The sequence below is a fragment of the Coptis chinensis genome, chromosome 4 (genome assembly GCF_015680905.1).
Source record: "Coptis chinensis isolate HL-2020 chromosome 4, ASM1568090v1, whole genome shotgun sequence".
Taxonomy (NCBI): Eukaryota; Viridiplantae; Streptophyta; class Magnoliopsida; order Ranunculales; family Ranunculaceae; genus Coptis; species Coptis chinensis.
This window is the reverse complement of record NC_141459.1, coordinates 57,594,795-57,614,262: the sequence shown is the minus strand read 5'-3', so window position 1 is coordinate 57,614,262 and position 19,468 is coordinate 57,594,795. Positions and strand designations below refer to the sequence as shown.

General features: G+C 40.1%; 2 protein-coding genes across 2 annotated transcripts; both read left to right on the top strand.

The window, feature by feature from the left end:
* Positions 1 to 4,981: 4,981 nt before the first annotated feature.
* On the top strand, positions 4,982 to 7,915 carry LOC147504150 (putative cysteine-rich receptor-like protein kinase 12). The gene is made up of 7 exons (XM_086557222.1): positions 4,982 to 5,563; positions 5,689 to 5,811; positions 5,905 to 6,110; positions 6,248 to 6,458; positions 6,783 to 7,020; positions 7,240 to 7,394; positions 7,489 to 7,915. Exons 1-7 carry the CDS (start codon positions 5,113 to 5,115, stop codon positions 7,791 to 7,793), a joined length of 1,689 nt encoding a protein of 562 aa, XP_086413348.1. The 5' UTR covers positions 4,982 to 5,112; the 3' UTR covers positions 7,794 to 7,915.
* An 8,011-nt stretch (positions 7,916 to 15,926) lies between these two features.
* Positions 15,927 to 19,187, top strand: LOC147504149 (two-component response regulator ORR21-like). The gene is made up of 6 exons (XM_086605076.1): positions 15,927 to 16,014; positions 16,088 to 16,225; positions 16,332 to 16,409; positions 16,483 to 16,511; positions 16,742 to 16,912; positions 19,125 to 19,187. The coding sequence occupies exons 1-6, from the start codon at positions 15,927 to 15,929 to the stop codon at positions 19,185 to 19,187; spliced, it is 567 nt and encodes a 188-aa protein (XP_086461202.1).
* Positions 19,188 to 19,468: the final 281 nt, after the last annotated feature.

Genomic DNA, 19,468 nt, shown 5'->3' with positions numbered 1-19,468 from the left:
TAGAAACTTAATCACTTGCGTTTCCTTGACTTGCTGCAAAGGGATGGCTTCAATCCATTTAGTAAAGTAGTATGTGGCTGCTAGCATGTATCTCCTCTTGCCGCTTACCATGGGCAGCGGTCCCATAATATCCATATCCCACATGGCAAATGGCCACGGGCTTGACACATTATATAGGGGTTTCGCGGGTGTGAATATCCTTTGCGAGAACCTCTAGCACTTGTCACACTTCTTGGCAAAATCCACCACGTCCTTTTTCATATGGGGCCAAAAGTAACCCTACGTCAACAGCCGGTGCGCGGTGGTCCTCCCCGCCGAATGGCTCCCACAGTCACCTTCGTGCAATTCTCCCAACACCTCTGCAGCCGACCGTGGCCCTAGACACTTTAACAAGGGCCCATTGAAGTTTTTTCGGTACAATTCACCTTCCACTAGGACGTACCTTTGGGACGTCTGTTCCAACCTTCTCTTTTCTTTCTTGTCTGTCACCTCCCTTCACCCCAAGAAGTCTCTAATGGGATCCATCCAACACTATTCCTCCTCAGTAACCTGATACACCTCTACCACCTCTTCTATACTAGGCTTGTCCAATCTTCCTACCTGTATCATCCTTCCTCTGACCCCAGCATCGTTGCCGCCACATATGCCAGCGCGTCTGCATGCTTATTTTCTCCGCGACCTAGGTGAACAAATTGAATATTCTCAAACTTGCTAGACCTCTCGCACACCACCTTCAAATATTTTGACATTCTCAGGCATCGAGCTGCGAACCCACCATTAACTTGGCAAACCACGAGATTCGAATCTGAGTACACTATCAGCTCTTTGACCCCCAGATCCTCGGCCATCCTCAATCCCGCTATCACTGCTCTCATATTCTGCTTCATTACTGGATTCCACAAAACCCAACTTTGTAGTTAGCTCTATTCTATGGTTATCGGGTGTAACCAACACCACCCCTATGCCGCTACTTTCGTCAGTGGCCGATCCATCCGCAAACACCTTCCATCCATTTCTCTTATCCCAAGGGTCCAGCACGTTGGGCTCCACATCTCTCTCTGGTTCCATAACCATCTCTTCTCCCCAATTGGGACCCTCAGCGGGGAACTCTGCTAGAAATTCTGCCACTGCTTGCGCCTTTTCCGCGGTCCTACGCGCTAAGCATCACTGCCCATTTCAACATTCTCCCAGAACTCTCGGTCCTTAACGCCTGTTTGAGGGGTAGGTTTGTGACCACTACGACGGAGTGAGATTCGAAGTAGGGCTTCAGCTTCAGTGCCGAGAAAATTAGTGCCAGGGCATACCTCTCGATTCTGCTATACCGCGTCTCTGCGTCCAGTAATGTTTTACTTTGAAAATACACCGGTTTCTCCACCCTGTCCACGAGGCGGACCAATACCGAACTTACTGTGTACTCGGAGGCCCCCAAGTACAAGTACAACTTCTCCCCCTCTTCTGGCCGGGATAATAAAGGTGCCTTGCCCAAGTACCCCTTAAATTCCTGAAATGCCTCTTCACACTCCGCGGTCCATAAGAAATCTGGGTACTTCTCAACAGTCGGTACAGCGGCCTGCATTTGTCAGATGATTTGGAAATGAACCTATTTAATGCCGCCACCTTTCCTGCTAGCCGCTGTACCTCCTTTACATTTTGTGGGGACGACATTTCTATCAAGGCTCTTATCTACTCAGGGTTGGCCTATATTCCTCCATGAGTCACGATGTAGCCCAAAAACTTGCCCGTGGTCACTCCAAAAGTGCACTTCTCTAGATTCAACTTCAAATTATACTTCCATTGTATACTGAATGTCTCCCGTAATCCCTCCAAATGCTCCTCCTCCGACATGCTTTTCTCCACCATATCATCTATGTATATCTCAATCCTTTTCGAATCTTGCTCTCAAACATTTTCTCCCCCAATCTCTGGAACGTGGCTCCAACATTCTTCAACCCGAATGGCATCCTTGTATAGCAATACGTGCCGCCTTCTACCACAAATGTTGTTTTCTCCTGATCCGGCCCATACATCGCAACCTGGTTGTACCCCATAGACGCATCCATGAATGAGAATACCTTGTACCCCGCGGTCCTATCCATCAACTCATCTGCCTGCGGTATGGGGTAGCTATCTTTCGGGCACTCTCTATTCATATCCGTGAAATCGACGCACATTTGTACCTTGCCATTCTTTTTAGGTACCGCGACTATATTGGATAGCCACTCGGTGAACTCCGTCTCCCGTATTATGCCAGCTCCCTTCAACCACAATACCACTTCGCAGATGTCCTCCGCATACTTTGGTCTTATGCTCCGCATCCTCTGCCTACCGGCTTGGCATCTTCTCTCATGTTCAACCTATGGCATGCAAATTCTGGGTCTAATCCCGTAACGTCCTCAATTGTCCAAGCAAACCCATCCCCTATATTCACCACTTCAATTTCATCCAGCATCTTTGTACCCTCCGCAGGTTCCAACTTACTCTCGCGGAGGCACTCTGTAATTGCTATGCCTGCCTTTTCCTTGGGTGGGAACTTTCCTCTTCTGTTCCGTGTACCAATCATTTCACTGTTCCCCTATGACTGTTCTTGGCCGTCACCTGATCGTCGCGGACTTCATACGTGCCCGTTGGAGTAGGGAACTGTATCACTTGATAGTACGTAGATGGGACGACCTTCATCTCATGAATCTATCTCCTCCCCAATATAGCGTTGTATTGCTAGGCAGAATCTACCACCATGAACCGTGCGAATACTGTCACCGGTCCCGTTGTTACCGGCAACAAGAGCTCCCTAAAGGCTCTGTCATACTTCCATTGAACCCGTATAAATTAGTGCGCGGAGGCCTCAGTTGCCTAGGATCTATTCCCATTTCTTCCAAAGCTCCTTTGAACAACAAATCCATTGCACTGCCACAATCCACTAACACTCTCTTCACTAGGTAATTGCCCATTGCCACCATGATAACCAACGCGTCCTCATGGGGGGAGTCCACTGCCTGTAAATCTGCCTTGCTGAAGGTAATCGTGTCTTTGTCCTCGGCTGACCCCCCTTTTGGTCATGGCATATCAATCCTGTCATTGATCTGTTGGATGCTCGCGGTCCTTCTTACCCTGTCTCTATGTGCATTATGACTTAGTATCTCTCCACTGAAGATCACATGTATGACTTAGTCTCTATGTGCATTATGACTTACCCCCAATAACTGATCTTGTCGCGGCAAGCGCTCATCATTTTGCGCATCCCTCCCAAACTCCTTCATCTGGCCCTTCTCCACCAATCTCTGAACCATCCACTTCAAAGCGTGAAACCATCGGGCCTCATGGTTTCAAGATCCGGTGATATGTGTAGAAAGGCTTATCCGGTAGCTCTATAGGTGTGTTCCGGGGTCCTTCATACCCCCGCAAGTTTTTAATCAAAGGCAATATTTCTCTCAATGATCTATTCAATGGCGTCACCTCTGTCTCCCGGTATGGCGTCCTTTCTCTATTCTCCCGTCGAATCCCTTCCCGTACTCTTTCAACCCTCGAGGGGTAACCGCGGTACCCCCCGCTTTCCTTTTTCGAGGCCCCTTCCCTACATTGCTCCCTATCTTTCTCTAAAGACAAAACATCTTTCCCTGATCTCTTCGGTAAAGTGTCCTCATACCTGATGTATTTCTCTACCCGCGGATATAGTTCGTGCAATGTTGCAATCTCATTCTTCGCGACCGACTGGTGCACTCCCGTCCCTGGACATAGCCCTCGCTTAAATGCGATAACTGCAGTCCTTTCATCCAAATTCTCGACTTTCAATGTCTCAGCCTTGAACTGACATAGATACTCTCTTACTGTCTCGGCCGACCTCTGTCCCACATTGAACAAGGCCGCGATGTCCACCGCATGCTTCTTCTGGTGTATGAAATGGTCTACAAAAGCCTGTTCCAACTCTTGGAAATTCCTTATGCTCCCCGCCGTCAACCGATAGTACCAATCCGATGCCCCGCCTTTCAAACTAGCCGGGAACATCATGCATCGTAATCCATTATACCGCGGCTCCTGCCATAGCAGCATCTGTTGCCTGAAGTGGTGGATATGGTCCGCTGGGTCTCCTTTCCCATCGTACCTCTCAAATCGAGGTTGACTAAAGCGCTTTGGGACCTTCGAAGCCCAAATGCCGTCCGCCAAAAGGTTGCGATTTAGCCCTGCCACCACTTGGCTGGCCACTCCTCCGTGACTTTTCCCCTTCTGCTGGTTTGCTTCTCTGTCCTTGTCTATCATCTCTTGCATCTGTTCGATTGTCAAGCTGGCCACTGGATTTTCCACGAGGTTTGGCTCCTCTTCTTCCTCATCAGAGCTATCGTTTGCCTCCCTACCTGTACCTTCTTCTTCTCTTTCCCTTTCTCTTCTCAACCCATCATTCTCCTCTCTTAGCCTCCCGATCTCTTCCCTCATAAGCCGTGTCTCCTCTGTCTCCACATCCTCTCTCCTGCCTCCTTCTTCATCAATCACCGCCTCTGGTGTCGGTTCTTGCACTGCCACTCTCTTCGGTCTGCCTACTTGTTTCTTCGGTGCTATCTCTACTTTGCCTTTGTTCTTTTCCCACAGACGGCGCCAAATGTATTGACCTAAAAACTCCATTGTTCAATAGCTCCCTAATAATGGACTCACTACCCTCTCTTTTCTCTCTCACTGTGCGGCCTCCTTTTTCTCTTCCCATCTCCTTCTCTTTATACTGGTTTCTTCTCACTTCCTGACCATCCAGCTGTCCTCCCATCCGACTGATCCCCTTCCTGCCGTACACTTGCCACGTCCGCGATCTAGGGTTTTCGGCTAGGATCGTGATACTTCCCAGGTTTATATTACTAAGATGCACCCCACTCGGTGTCCCGCTGACCTGGTCCTTTCCCTGGCTCGGCTCCTATGCTCCCGTTCTATCATATTACTCTGACTCCCATATGACGTCCGCTGACCTGGCATCCTTTTCATAATTGGGCCTATACAAACTTCAAGGAGATTTCTATCGGAAATGACGGTGATAAAATCTATGGCAACTTCCTCTGTTACAGTTCAATATCTAATGGAACCTGCCAGAATTGCGTGAGCACTGCTGCCGACCATGTAAAATCACTATGTTCGATGAATGAGGAAGCAATTGTTTGGGGGGAAAACTGCCAGTTGCGTTACTCAAATGAAAGTTTCTTTGGTATTGCGGATATTAGCAGTGATCTTACATTCTATAACATGAGAAATATAGCGAATCCCAATAGTTTTAGGCAGGTTGTAAAAGGCTTGTTACACAATCTTTCTATGTCGGTTTCTTTCAATCCTTCCATAGGCGGTTACGCAATTGGACAACAAAACTACACGGAGATTAATGAGACTATTTATGGTATTGTCCAATGTACTAGAGATTTATCTGGTGATGAATGCAATAGATGTTTACAGAAGGCCATATTGGACATACAGAGTTGCTGTTACTACTATAGAGGTGCAAGAGTTTATAGTAGAGTTTGCTTCTTGAGGTATCAGTTATACCCTTTAGTTGAAGCAGCACCTACTTCAACTGAAAATAAGTGCATACTGAAAAGTAAGTCTTTTCCTTCTGCTATTTTATGGGCCCATGCAAGGCAGAAGATAATCCAAAACAGTTAAAATGATTATCAGAGGGTAATTACTAACTAATAACTAGTAAGTGCATACTGAAAATTGCAGGTCATGACCGAAGGGAACAATTTCCCGTTGTAATCTTTGTTGTTGCAGCTATACTGGTGGTGGTGGTAGCCCTGCTGTGTTGTTGGGGTCTAACAGTGTGTTGGCGGAAAAGGAGAAGGAAAGGTAATAAGCCTATGTCATCGATAATCCAACATCATCTGTTGCCTTAAAATACTTCTTTGGATCACAATTTCTTGCCATTTGGTTTCATTACAGAAAATATTGAATCGATCAATCAAGAAGGTTCTTCACATGGTGTGGTGAATCTCACTAGCACAAGTACGTTGTACCAAAACAGGCAAGAAACAGAACTGAAGCATACGGATCTTCCAGTGATGAGTTTGGCCACTATACTTGAAATTACAAACAACTTTTCCGATTCAAATATACTAGGACAAGGCTGTTTCGGTCCTGTATATAAGGTAATATTTCTTTCTGTTTCATGCTAGTTAGGCAAAGTTATTCTATGAACCGAAATGAACATGTTCCTCATTTGGTTTAGACTATTTCTTTCTGATTTGGTTAGATAAGTACGAACTATTGACTACAATTTTTTCAGGGCGTGCAACCAGATGGACGAGAAGTAGCTGTAAAGAGGCTTTCAATTGTCTCTGACCAAGGTTCAGAGGAATTTATGAACGAAGTTTTACTGATACTGAAACTTCAACACAAAAATCTGGTGAAACTCCTTGGGTGTTGCATTGATGAAGACGAGAAGATTCTTGTTTACGAATACATGCCCAACAGAAGCCTTGATTTTTTCCTCTTTGGTAAGAAACTTGACTCATCAATTCTCTTCCTTCAATCATGTAATTAAGAGAAGGGTTGGACACAAATTCTAAAACAAGGGATGTATCATGTATGAAATTATTTACATACAAAAATAACATCTGGAATCTGATATGTATGATATAAATGGTCTCAATCGATTCTTTTTTCCGTCAACGGATACATAACACATGCTTCATACATAAGAAATTATTTATTGTTTCTAGCAGAGGCGAAGCTTGGATCAGAATTAGTGTCGTATACTTGGGTTATTGTTTCTTGTTTATTAATTTTGACTTGATTATGTTTGTATTTCTTATGGCAAGATCCAAACAGACGTTTGCAACTTGATTGGACAAAAAGGCTTGACATCATTACTGGAATTGCTCGTGCGATCCTTTATTTACACCAGGATTCTAGGCTTAGAATTATCCACAGAGATCTCAAAACTAGCAACATCTTGCTGGATGAGAATTTGAATCCAAAGATTTCAGATTTTGGAATGGCAAGAATGTTTGGTGGGAATTTAGGTGAAGCCAATACTGGTAAAGTCGTTGGAACATTGTAAGTTCAATAGGCTCTCTCACTGTTGATGATTTTCTTGACTAACTATAGCCACTGTTAATGATGGAGAGACACTATGCAGTTCGGCATGATAACGTCTGATGCAATTAGGATCTCTTCATATCTGGGATATCATGTTGCACCTATTATTAGTTCTGAAACTAGCTCAGACACCATCCAATTTTTAACATGTTTCTTCAAATTTTTTTAATCCAACAGTGGATACATGGCTCCAGAGTATGCTATGGAGGGATTATACTCCACAAAGTCTGATGTTTATAGCTTTGGGGTTCTCTTGTTTGAGATTGTTACTGGTAAAAGGAACTCGAGATTCCACCTCTCTCCACATGCTCCCAGCCTTCTAGCATATGTTCGTATGCACTTAATTACCTTTTAAAAGTTATATCATCTTACAAGGTTCTACTAGTTATACTATCTCCGTTTAAACCCTCAAATGGTACATTGCAGGCATGGCAACTTTGGAACGAGGGGAAAGGGGGAAAGGGTTGGAACTAATGGATCCAACGCTAAAGGAGTCGTGCTCAACAACGACTAAACTTTTGAGATGCATTCACATTGGATTGCTTTGTGTTCAAGATGATTTGGTAGATAGGCCAAACATGTCATCAATCATTGTGATGCTGGGAAATGAATCTGTACCGCTTCATCAACCTAAACAACCTGCATTCTCCATGGGTCGACTTATCCAAAATGATCTACCAATAGATTGCTCTATCAATGAATTAACTATTTCTAGTGTTATACCTCGCTGAACAAAATTTATCATAAGAAAATTACTATGATATTTGTTAGCATAAGCAGATATAAGCCTGTGTGCTTCTTCTGTTTGAAACGAAGGGTTTTCTTTGAGTAGGTTTCTTTGAATACGTTTATTTCTTAAATATGGTTTCCTATTTAAGTACGTTTCCTAAAGTTAAGAGTAAGAGCATCTCTAGGTGGTGGTAGCATACTCTTCGTATTTGAAGAAAAAATTTGAAGAAGTTGGTCGCAAATTTCGACCAACTCTAGGTGGTTGCAAATTTCGCCCGCAAAATCACTTGTAGAGCCCACCCTGCGCGACATTAGTATTTGGCGGACGATTAATCTGGCCAAGATATTCTAATGTTATGCGGCGCTTATGCTTAATATAATGTCGCGCGACAGTCGGACTTTTGTCATTTCACAACTTTTTTTCAACTTAGTCACTCTAGTTCTAGGAAAAAAATGAGTTCCGACGACGAATACGTCTATAATAACCAAATACGATGGAGTGGTGATGGTGAGGAAGAAGAAAATAGTGGTAGTAGTGCATACGTTTGGAACAATCCCATTGGTGATCTAGATGATGAACCAACCACTTCTGGAGCTGGAAATCAGGGAGCTGAGGCTGACGATCCATTGCTGCTTCAATATCAGCAAGTCGATTTTGAATTTCCTGCGGAGGCTATTGATTTCAGCCATCTTAGGCCGGTATCTAAGAGGTTTCATGATAGGCATGTCTCAAGAGTTGTTCTTGAACAACAGGTATGTATTTTAATTTCATATATTTTTAATTTCATACATTAGTAGTAGTAGTAGTTAATTTTAGTAGTTCAATACGTACATTTTTTATTTTTTTTTTTTTTAATTTTAGTTTCATTTTGCGTACATCAGAGATGTGTTATGTATCAGGTTCGGTGCACTCCACGTGCGCTTAAGATGTGGCGCGATGATATTAAAAAAGTCGGTGCATTTGACCATATTAGAGATGCAATTTTAGCGACTCCCTTTGCTCATCTAGTTGACATCCCTTACAATAAGACTGACATTCAGGGAGTTATTAATGGTTTAGTTGAGAGATGGTGGGATAGTACACGTACTTTTCACTTCCCTCATGGAGAGTTGGGCTTCACTCCACTAGATTTTTGCATGATATCTGGTTTGAGTATAGGATTAGGTAATCCGTTGAGATGTAGCACTGAATTCCACAGTTGTGCCCAAATGATGACTTTCTTCCCTTGTTTGACCGAGGAGTCATATGACAGTTATGGTGTTAGGATTTCTGGTATCAAGGCTGCATGCATTACACCGTTGACTACTGATTCAGGGTTATAGTTTTTGATAAATTATTTGTCACTTGATTCTGATGATGGTCAAGCACATGTTGATGAGTATGTAAGAGCTTTCTGTATGTATTTGATGGGCGTCTTCTTTTTTCCTTCTGGCCATTCCACGATTAACTTGGGGTATCTAGCCAACTTTGAGCACTTGCATGAGGCGGTATTGATTTTGGTGGAGCCCATATCGTCATTTGTTCGTTGTTTAGATAGGGCTTCTCGGCAGACTGGTGTTGTTAGTAGTCCCCAGATGGGAGGGTTTGTCATTCTCTTAGAGGTATGGTTTTATGAGTATTTCTGTGCTGCAAATCCTATTCTCAAAGAGTATACCGATGAGAGGCCTAGGCTCAGGGCTTGGCATGGACCTCGTCGAGCTTGTCTGACCAGTGAGATCAGTCATAATATAACTTCTATCCAAACCTAGATCGAGCTTAGCACACATGCTTCTATTGTTTGGAGGCCTTGGAGGACATTTGTGCACATCGGCACGAATGACTGTAGATATGCATTGTTCATTTCTCATAGGAGGATGGTATTCACTTGTGGGAGTGATATGGAGTGGTATTTAGGAGATAGATGTTACAGATATCTCACACCATATTTTGTATCCCCCCTGATCCGCCTACCCATGTATCAGAGGCTAAGGACATGACCTTAGAGCAAGTCATCGAGAGTAACGTGCATTGGACTTGGCTAATGGCTTCTGACCTAGTTACATTGCAGACTTATGAGCAGTAATACCTTTACTGGTTTAGGGTGTCTATTGGTCATTTGCTTCCAGCCGTGGGTCGTACAGGCAACATTCATACGGTTAGCAATTTGGGTGTCAGACGTGAATTCCAGATTGGCCAGCCGTCACAGCCGATGTTTTAGCATGGACCTGTACACACATTTGTTCCAGTGCCAGATCCCCTTCAGTCAGAGTGGCCTTGGGTTTTAAGTTTGAGTGATCCGAGTGGCCAGACGATTTACCAGCCCATTTCTTCTATTGATGACACTCGCGTCGTACCGTTAGATCCTGACCTTGGACATCTATCTCTGGTAATTATTTTTATTGGTTTTGGTTTATTATTTTTGTTTATTATGAAAATGTCATAAATTATTAATGAATAATTATTACAGGATGACCTCCGCATGAGATATGAGACAAGCATTCGTGTAAATGATGGCTTGCGCTCCTCAGTATTCGCCTACAGTGTTGAGAGCGAGAGACTTCTTTCCCAGGCTCATGTGAATTATGACGATTTGCAATGCCAGATTGATGAGTTACAGGCTCAGATTGATCGCACAAGGGTGAGTTCATCACATCATGGACAGACGAAGAGTTCAGCACAAAGACAGTCAACGAGGAGTTCACGGCAGAGGAGGCGTATGTAGGACAATCGAGAAGGTTGTTGTATGACGATTATTATTATGTTGTGTGATTTAGAATTGTTCATTTGATCATTTTGATATGTTCTAATTTACTTCCATTGATTTAGCAAATGAATTGCAATTTTTATTAATAGAACGACAACTAATACATGAAACATAAAATAAAAATAAATAAATAAAAAAGACAACTATTATATATCACCCTTATTACATACTACTAGAGTTACTTTAGTTATCAAGCCAGTCATCATTTTCTTCATCATTAGCTTCTTCGTCATTGGAAGCTTCATTTGTACTACTTGCTCCAGCCTTTTTTTTTTTCATATTTAGCTACAATTGCATCTTGTTTTAGCTCTAAAACCCTTCGCAAATGAGGATTGACTTACCAACAACCTAGTCTCATTTTTCTCCTCTCTAACCCGGAGTTTTTCTTGGTTCAAAAATAACTTTTTTTATGACTTCTCTTGCTTCAATTTCATCATACTTTGAAATTGCCCATTTATAATCTCTTCTTTATTTCTTCGACTTTCTTTAAAAGCTTCAAGAAATTCATCCATATTTTTAGCAGTAGATGCAACATTACCCTCGACAGTAGAAGCAACTTTCTTGTTCTTCTCAATTTCTTTGTTCTGCTTCCTACCGACCGACCTCTCAAAAAAACCTTCGGTACTGCTAGGATTGTATTCCGAGTACAGTGAAGGTGAAGGGGTAGAGAAAGGCGTTGAAGGGGTTGGGGTTGAGGGTGAAGAATCGAAACCTTCAACATCTCCGGATCTTGCTTTCTTCTTTGGTCTTGGAGCAAGCGTTTCGTTGCGTAACTGAGTTCTTCGCCACTTTGGCGTATTTTTTACTAGATTATAACAATCTTGCCATATCCATGGTTTTCCAGTAGTAGTCGCATAAGTTGTTGCTGTGTCTGAAAGCTACGTTTATTAAAAAAAAATTTAATATCAAGTAGTATATAAAACAAAGTATAAATTAAACAAAGTATAAACGAATCTTACAATGTCTTCACGTCCCCACCCATTTGGAGGTTGTTCTTCAAGCTTTCTTAGTATAACATGATATTTGTTGAAGAACGGTAAAATAATCGACCAACGTTGCGAGACTCCCTTCCACTTACGGTTGTGGTCAAAACCTTGAACTTGATTAATCCTAGCCATAATTCGTTCCCAATAAACTTGTCCCGATTGATCATTCCCTACTATAGGATCTTCGCCAATCTCAATCCATGCTCTAGTAAGAGCAATATTTTCTTCATTTGTCCAACTTGGACCACTTCCTTATTTTGGTTGTGACATTGAGAGTGTTGTGTGTGAAATGGTTGAGAGTGTTGTGTATGAAAATGAAGAAGGAGATGAGTGTTGATATATGGATGTAGAAATCCGGCCGTTTTTTGCCCGTTGAAGCACGTGACATTATGAGTGGCGTGCGACAGTGGTAATGGCGCTCAGTAGTTGTGGTCAAAGTCAAAAAAGTGTGCCGACATTTGTACTGGCGTGCGACATTACTATTGTCGCTCTGCATCCGCATCCAAATTGCCAAATTTGCGAACAAACAAGTGATACGACCATGAATGCGGCCACCTAGAGATGGAATTCCTAGAAATTCCAAATTTTTTCTTCAAATATGAAGAAAAAGGTAGGTTATAATACCACCTAGAGATGCTCGAAGTCGATTAACTCTTAATTGTATTATTACTAGTTAATGCCCATGCGTATGGCACGAAGTGTATAAGATATTGTCTTTATCTCTATATCTATCTATATCTTAATATTAAAGCTCCCACAAGGGGTATTTTTCGAGCTCTATTAAAATTCCACGTCATCTCCTATTAAAACGGGAATTTCTCTTCTATTTGAAAAACGGAAATCCTCTTCTATTATAACGGAAATTCTTTTCATATTAAAACAAATTCTACATAGCACTTCTAATTAAAGCGGGAATTATTCTCCTATTAAAATGAGAATTCCTCTCCTATTGAAAAGGAAAAATCTAGCATATCTAACTAAAACGGGAATTATTCTCCTATTAAAACATGATCTCTCTCCCAATTGAAAAAACGGGTTTTTAAAACTTAATTAAAACTTTATTTAAAGCAATTTGTTAGAAAATTAAAACGGGTTAGCGACTAAAACGGTAGTCCCAATTTTCTAAAAAAAATTTAATTTAAATGTTTTCAAAAGAGCCGGTGCGTATGCATGGGACTACAAGCTAGTATATATTATAACTCTCCCCTCCTCAATTGAGAAAGCATTGCTAGAGTGTCCACGTGTCCAGACTAATTACGATAAATCAGGAGGAAAAAACTCTCACACGAACTAAACTCTCGCACAAACTAATCACTCTCTCCCACTCTCTCTTCTCTACCACCCAACCTAAATCGCAAAACCCTAACTCTGACTAAAATCCTAAGTCGCTCATTTGATCTCAAGGCAGTAGACGACCCGATCTGTTCCCTTGATTTTTTGCTTGACAGATTTGAGGTTAGTTCTTTCTTCCCCTTTTCATTCAAGAAGCCTTCTTTGTGTCACTAGGGAAGCTTATCCAGAACACTGGGGCAACTTTGGTGGAAATTGTTGCAGGGTTGTTTGACTTTAAAAGGAAATCACGAAGTTATCAGTTCTAACACCAGTATCGAAAGCAGCAGAGACATCCAAATGGTTGGCTGCAGCAAGACAACTTTGTAATACCTGATGAAGACGAGCCCCCATCTATAAATGGTAAAACTCCAACCCAAAAAAGACATATGCGTTCATGGCGCAGGATCCTGAAAAGACCCACCATGTCCTCCTTACAATGGTTGGGATGGGGATTCTCAGAAACAATGACAACAAAAACAACAGTAACACTACTAGAGTATCAGCAATATTATTCATCCAGTCCACAAACATTCTGTGTAAAATGTTGCGAGTTGAATGAGATTATTCTTGGGCCACTTCATGAGCAGTATATGACTAGCTCGATTCAGCTTCTCATTATCCGGACATGCTGCGGACAATTTTCACTGACAACAAACAAAAAAACTATCATAAAGACTTTCTCTGGGTTTTTTAGCAGCCTCAGATATTTTTGAAGTATGGGAAATTGTTTTAACCATAGGCGAACCGAAGAAGGTATCGTCTTTTATTTCTTATTTTATTCTTCTTTAATCTTCTATGATTCACTTAATTGCTTGATTTCACTAAGTTGATTTAATGATATCTACTTTATAATTTTGATATTGGTTGTTTTATTCGAATGATTACTCTTGATGTTGATGTGTCTGTTTGTGTGCGCTATTTGGGTGCTTCTATTATGTGTTAATGACCAAACATCATTTAGCGTTTGTATGATTGAAAGTTGAAACTATGATTGAAAGTTGAAACATGCTTCATCCTGTCTCTTTCCTTACAATGTTCCCTTAGGAAGCTCTTTCACTATTTTCACATCTCCTTGCAAGGTCGTGATAAAATGATGTTTGTCGAATATATCTGAGAACGTATTGTATAGTCCCAAGACAATGGCCGCCTTCTTTTTATTAATGAGAACTTCAAATCGCAATAACAAATATTTGAATTGTTATATATATAGCTTTATTATAGCTCTCCCCTCCTCAATTGAGGAAGCGTTGCTAGAGTGTCTACATGTCCAGACTAATTACGATAAATCAGGAGGAAAAAACTGCGAATCCCACAAATAAGATTCTAAACCCCACGAGTCCCCCCAAAACCTTCTTTCTTCATCTCTGAATTCACATAGAAAAGCACAGCTAAAACTCTAAGACCGAAAATTAACACCCCTGACTGATGCATTTTTTATCCGGATTTTGCGTTAAGTAAAAAAATATGTAGACATTACAATTCCAGATTAAGAATTGAGTCCGCCCACCTATCCAATGTGTGCATTTTCTCTGATCGACACTTTGGATCTCCGACAAAATTAAGAACTCGCAACCAGGTATGTCTTAAACTCTTAATCAATTTCTCCAAATTCTTTCCACTTAATTTATTAGATTGGGTTTTTTTTATTGAACCTTTACCCCATTTTGGATTTCAACGATTTCAAATCTAAGATTCATTTTACATTCGCATTGTTCTTGCTGAATTAATTGGTATCAAAATGGTGTTATTATTTGTTGTTATATAAAATGAATTGAATGCATTATATTGACCATCGTGTGATTCAAATCAGTCAAACATGGACAACTCTTCACATACAAACGATCGTGTCAACACTCGGGTATGACAATAACAGCAGTAGCGACAAAGAATTCACCCCCATCACATGACTAAAGAACAACTCTCTTTGCGCAGAAAACGCGACCGTGTTCGTCAACATGCTAGGAGACGTCAAATGCCTGATGAACAATGAGCCCTCGAACGAGAACGAAATCGCAAACGATTACGTGCTTACTATCGGCGTCGAAGGAACATTGTTGCTGGTTAGCAGGTTCGTTAAACATCATAATGCGATTTGTCACATGTTCATAATTGTGGTTTTCAGTTCACTACCCCAGTTAGTTGGTGGAACCCGCAATAGATCTTTCAATAAGCCCCAACAAGCATGTATGCACAGACACCAATTTTAGTAACTGAATTTTTTGTAAAGTTTGTGTGTGGAGTTGGCAGAAAGTGGGTTGTATATGGCAAATGCCCAAACAGGAGAACTTTTGTTGGTTTGAACCAGATATTAAAAGAGAGAGAATTTGTTGCCAGGTCACAAGCATGGAATTGCAATTTAGAACTTCATGTGTAATCTATTTTTGTTCCCTCCTAATTTTTGAGGTTCAAGTAGGGGATACTGTGAAGTTTGGTTTCCCTATGGCATTCACTACTAATGCTTTCGTGGAGTGTTATTGAGTTTGGGGGTTTGATGAATAATGAGTAGCAGAATGCAAAAGAAGCTATTCGTTGGGCTAGCGATTATCTTTTCAATGCTATTGCTCATCCTGGAACCATTTATGTTCGGGTTTTAATTCTTTTCTCATTTCCACATTTTCCACACTGCTATACTTTTCAAATCTTGAAGTAAATGTGGTTCTTTTGTGAACAATTTTGTCCTAAAAATGGAAAATTTCTCCCCAGTTTGAAATTTATTTTGTGCTTATTATTTTTTATTTATTTATTGAGGAACTAAGTTTCTGTTGGACAATTGTGTTGGACAGGTTGGTCATGCTAATAAGGACCATGCTTGCTGAGAGAGACCAGAAGATATGGACACATGAAGATCAGTATTTAAGATAGACAAAAAATAGTAAGATTAGGATGTAGCTCTTGAAAGCTAGCTGCAAAGACTAGCAATTGCTTCATTTGTCTTTATGAAAACTGATCCCTCTTACTCCAGGCTTCTGAGCAGAAGAGCTATCAGTGTAAGAAAAAAAAATTCTTTCTCTGTTTTTTTTTTGTTATGTTTCTGACTTTCTTTAAAACTTTACTCATTATAAGTTGGATTTCAATGTTAATAAGTGATGTTCATATGCCTGATAAGGACGGATTCAAACTCCTTGAACACGTTGGACTGGAAATGGACCTTCCTGTTATCAGTGAGTACCATTTCCTATTATTAAGATGTCAGCTCTTGCACTTTATAGACGAATTCAAACTTTCTTTTTGCAGTGATGTCTGCTGACGGGATGACAAGTGCGGTAATGAGAGGAGTTAAGCATGAAGCCTGTGATTATTTGATTAAGCATGTAAGACTGGAAGAGTTGAAAAATGTATGGCAGCATGTCATTAGAAAAAGGTGGAATGGAAGTAGAGATATAAGAAAAAATGTCTTTTCTTTTTCTTTTTTTTTTTTTTTTTTTTAGGAATTTCTTTACAACATTACTCATTATAAGTTGGATTTCAATGTTAATAGGCGATGCTCATATGCTTGATATGGACGGATTCAAACTCTTTGAACACGTTGGACTGGAAATGGACCTTCCTGTTATCAGTGAGTACCATTTCCTATTATTAAGATGTCAGCTCTTGCACTTTATAGACGAATTCAAACTTTCTTTTTGTAGTGATGTCTGCTGATGGGAGGACAAGTGTGGTAATAAGATGAGTTAAGCATGGAGCCTGTGATTATTTGATTAAGCCTGTAAGACTGGAAGAGTTGAAAAATGTATGGTAGAATATCATTACAGAAAAAGGTGGAGTAGAAGTAGAGATCCTGAACAATCAGCTAGCATGGAGGAAAATGATTGACATAAACGAGCTAGTGATGATGTTGAATATACTTCATCTGCTAATGAAGGAACCGATGGCAGCTGAAAAATTCAGAAGAAGAGGAAAGATTCTAAAGAAGAAGAAGATGAAGGAGAATTGGAAAAAGATGACCTTTCTACGTCTAAGAAACCACTTGTAGTGTGGTCAGTTGAGCTCCATCAACAGTTTGTCACTGCAGTGAACCAACTTGGAATTGACAGTATGAACTTTGAGAAAATATTTATGGTTAGGAAAGAATTATGTTGTCATTAATATGTAATGGTAATGTCAACAGTTTAGTTAATGGATGTGGTTGGCTGTTGGTATAAAATTTTACTCCTGTGGACAATTCTGATATTTTTTGTACAAGGTTTACAGTTCTACAGTTCTACTGTCAAAATCTATCTGGTAATGGAATATTCACACAATCACAAGTTATTAATACTTTCTTGCAACTTATATGTAGCTAATGCAGGTGATAGATCACAAAGAATCCTTTTTCAGAATCCAACCATGAGGACATGGTGAGAAACTAACAATAACACAACAAATGTATAATGTCCTAGCACAACAGAAACACCGTAGGAACATACAGAAAATGCAAGCAGCAATTTTGCAAATATACATGTAATACAATCGTCTATAGTTGCCATTAGGGTATCCTGTGGATAAGTTCGATAAAAAATGCATAATTTTGCTTTAAATTTGCTTATACCCATATTTTTAGCATATTACCTTAAAACACTAACCGGCCAACTCTTAATGGATTAGTTAATTGATATGTATTAGTTATTGGATATGGATATGGATATGGATATGGATTAGTTAATAGATATGGATATGGAGTTAATGGATCAACGACATAATTCTTTTGCTACACAACTGCTGTCATATTAAAATATATATAAAGACATCAATATTCACGAAGCATTAAACAAAAACCTATTGAAAGCATACACCAATATACATAAAGAAATCATAAGAAAACACATCAATATTCACGAAGCACACACCATCATTAAAAGGTTTACGAATTCCTTCCACTGAAGGTTCGTTTTTTTCCCTAGACTGAAGGTTTTTCCCTGGTACACCATCCCTAAAAGAACTCCAAATTCTTTCCATTGAAGGTTAGTATTTTTTTCCCCTAAAAGAACTCCAAGAAGGAAAAAGTCTCTTTGTCTACATCTTTGTCTGTAATTTTTATTGTTAGTACATATTTTTAGGTACATAAGAAGAATTATTTGTTGCTTCCTGTAAAAGCTTTCACCACTCTAACCACCGTACCACCATCACTAATACGCACCAGTCCACCAATTCCAGATTTATCCACACATGACCCAATTCCCATCCCCAACAACAAACTAGCAAGTACTTATTGGAAAATCAGGATCCAAACCCCCATGACATCCACCAAAATATTCTCCTCTATGATTCTAAGTGAAATAGTTTCATCGTTAACTTTTTAAAAGCTAGAAGAGAACGTATGTCCATGGAGGCAAATATGCACAAGAGACAAACAAATAAAAAGAACTCAAAGCTGGAACAATATTCTTGACTAAAACTATAGAATTAAAGCATGAACATGAGAAACATCTTTTCTAAATAACGACATATCTAAAGAGCAATCTCCAGTTTCTTGCCCCATGGATTACATTAAACTAAGTGGTACCCACCTTTGTAATCTTCAAGATTAAAAACAGCAGCAAATTCATCATTTTGAGCCTGAAAAGGAGGATAAATATATAAGCAATAAAAATGCAAGTATAGCAAGCCAAACTTCCTAGACTCGACAGATGAAAGTAGTTTTTATTTTATTTTTTTTGCCTGATCGGTAAAGTGTATGTATATAGATAACAAAAAATCTCTCCCTTTCTTTTAGGACGACTGACTAAAATACAACAAGGGGAAGTCAACACAAGAGCAATGCAAGAAAGAACTACAACTGAGAAACTAAACAAAGGAGGTGTCATGCATGGCAAAGCAAAGAACGCCCCATCTGAACATAAAGTCCTAACTCCAAGAAATGAGTAGGCTACAAACTCCATATTACATTCAGAGATTTAATACAACAAAGAAAAAATGAAAATGAAAATAGAAACTTTCGAATTATTTTCCCTAATACATCAAATTCATGTTCAGTTTATCCAAATTTTTATTGTATTCACAGTTCACACACACTTACACTGGTAGTTTGTTGTAACTCATCACTGGACAGCAACCAGTTACATTACATGCTTTTGTGTGCATTGACTAAACACTCAGATATGCTAACTTATCAGTTATTGTTAGTATACTAAAGTGCCGCAGGAGTGCAGGACACACCGAATTCCATTACTCGACCTGGCAACTGTGCTAGATGTCCTAATAGTCGTTGGTCCACTTTGGCTATCACTAATACGCACGAGTCCACCAATCACATTTGGCTGCTTCTGAGTTAAGTGACTCCTTTTGTTTCCAGGCTTCCAGCAGTATTCTGTTTTACATGATTTCTGTTGACGAGAATTTATTTAGCAGAAAGTGATGGACACTAACAACAATGCAACTTGAAAAACTGCATCAAGTATTTGATCAATTCAATGGCAGCCCAAATAAAGATATGATTAACAATTTGAAAGCTAAACTAAATCAACATGGTAATATTTCAGAAAAAAAACATAGTTACTTGGTTTCGCAACATGTGTGCTAAGTTGAAAAGAAAAGCACTCATTAACGCAGAGAAAGATTCGGATGAAATTCAAGTAGAGATTCAAATTTCTCCAAAGAAGACCAAGCCTAATAATATGGAAGAAACTTCTGGTGACA

What these genes read in the sequence shown, in the direction of transcription:
- LOC147504150 (XM_086557222.1), top strand. Translation starts at nt 5,113, where the DNA reads ATGAATGAGGAAGCAATTGTTTGGGGGGAAAACTGCCAGTTGCGTTAC. An exon ending in AAATAAGTGCATACTGAAAA is followed by an intron (nt 5,564 to 5,688) that starts GTAAGTCTTTTC and finishes TGAAAATTGCAG; the next exon opens with GTCATGACCGAAGGGAACAA. An exon ending in GGTAAAGTCGTTGGAACATT is followed by an intron (nt 7,021 to 7,239) that starts GTAAGTTCAATA and finishes TTAATCCAACAG; the next exon opens with TGGATACATGGCTCCAGAGT.
- LOC147504149 (XM_086605076.1), top strand. Translation starts at nt 15,927, where the DNA reads ATGTTAATAAGTGATGTTCATATGCCTGATAAGGACGGATTCAAACTC. An exon ending in AATGGACCTTCCTGTTATCA is followed by an intron (nt 16,015 to 16,087) that starts GTGAGTACCATT and finishes TTCTTTTTGCAG; the next exon opens with TGATGTCTGCTGACGGGATG. An exon ending in AATGGACCTTCCTGTTATCA is followed by an intron (nt 16,410 to 16,482) that starts GTGAGTACCATT and finishes TTCTTTTTGTAG; the next exon opens with TGATGTCTGCTGATGGGAGG.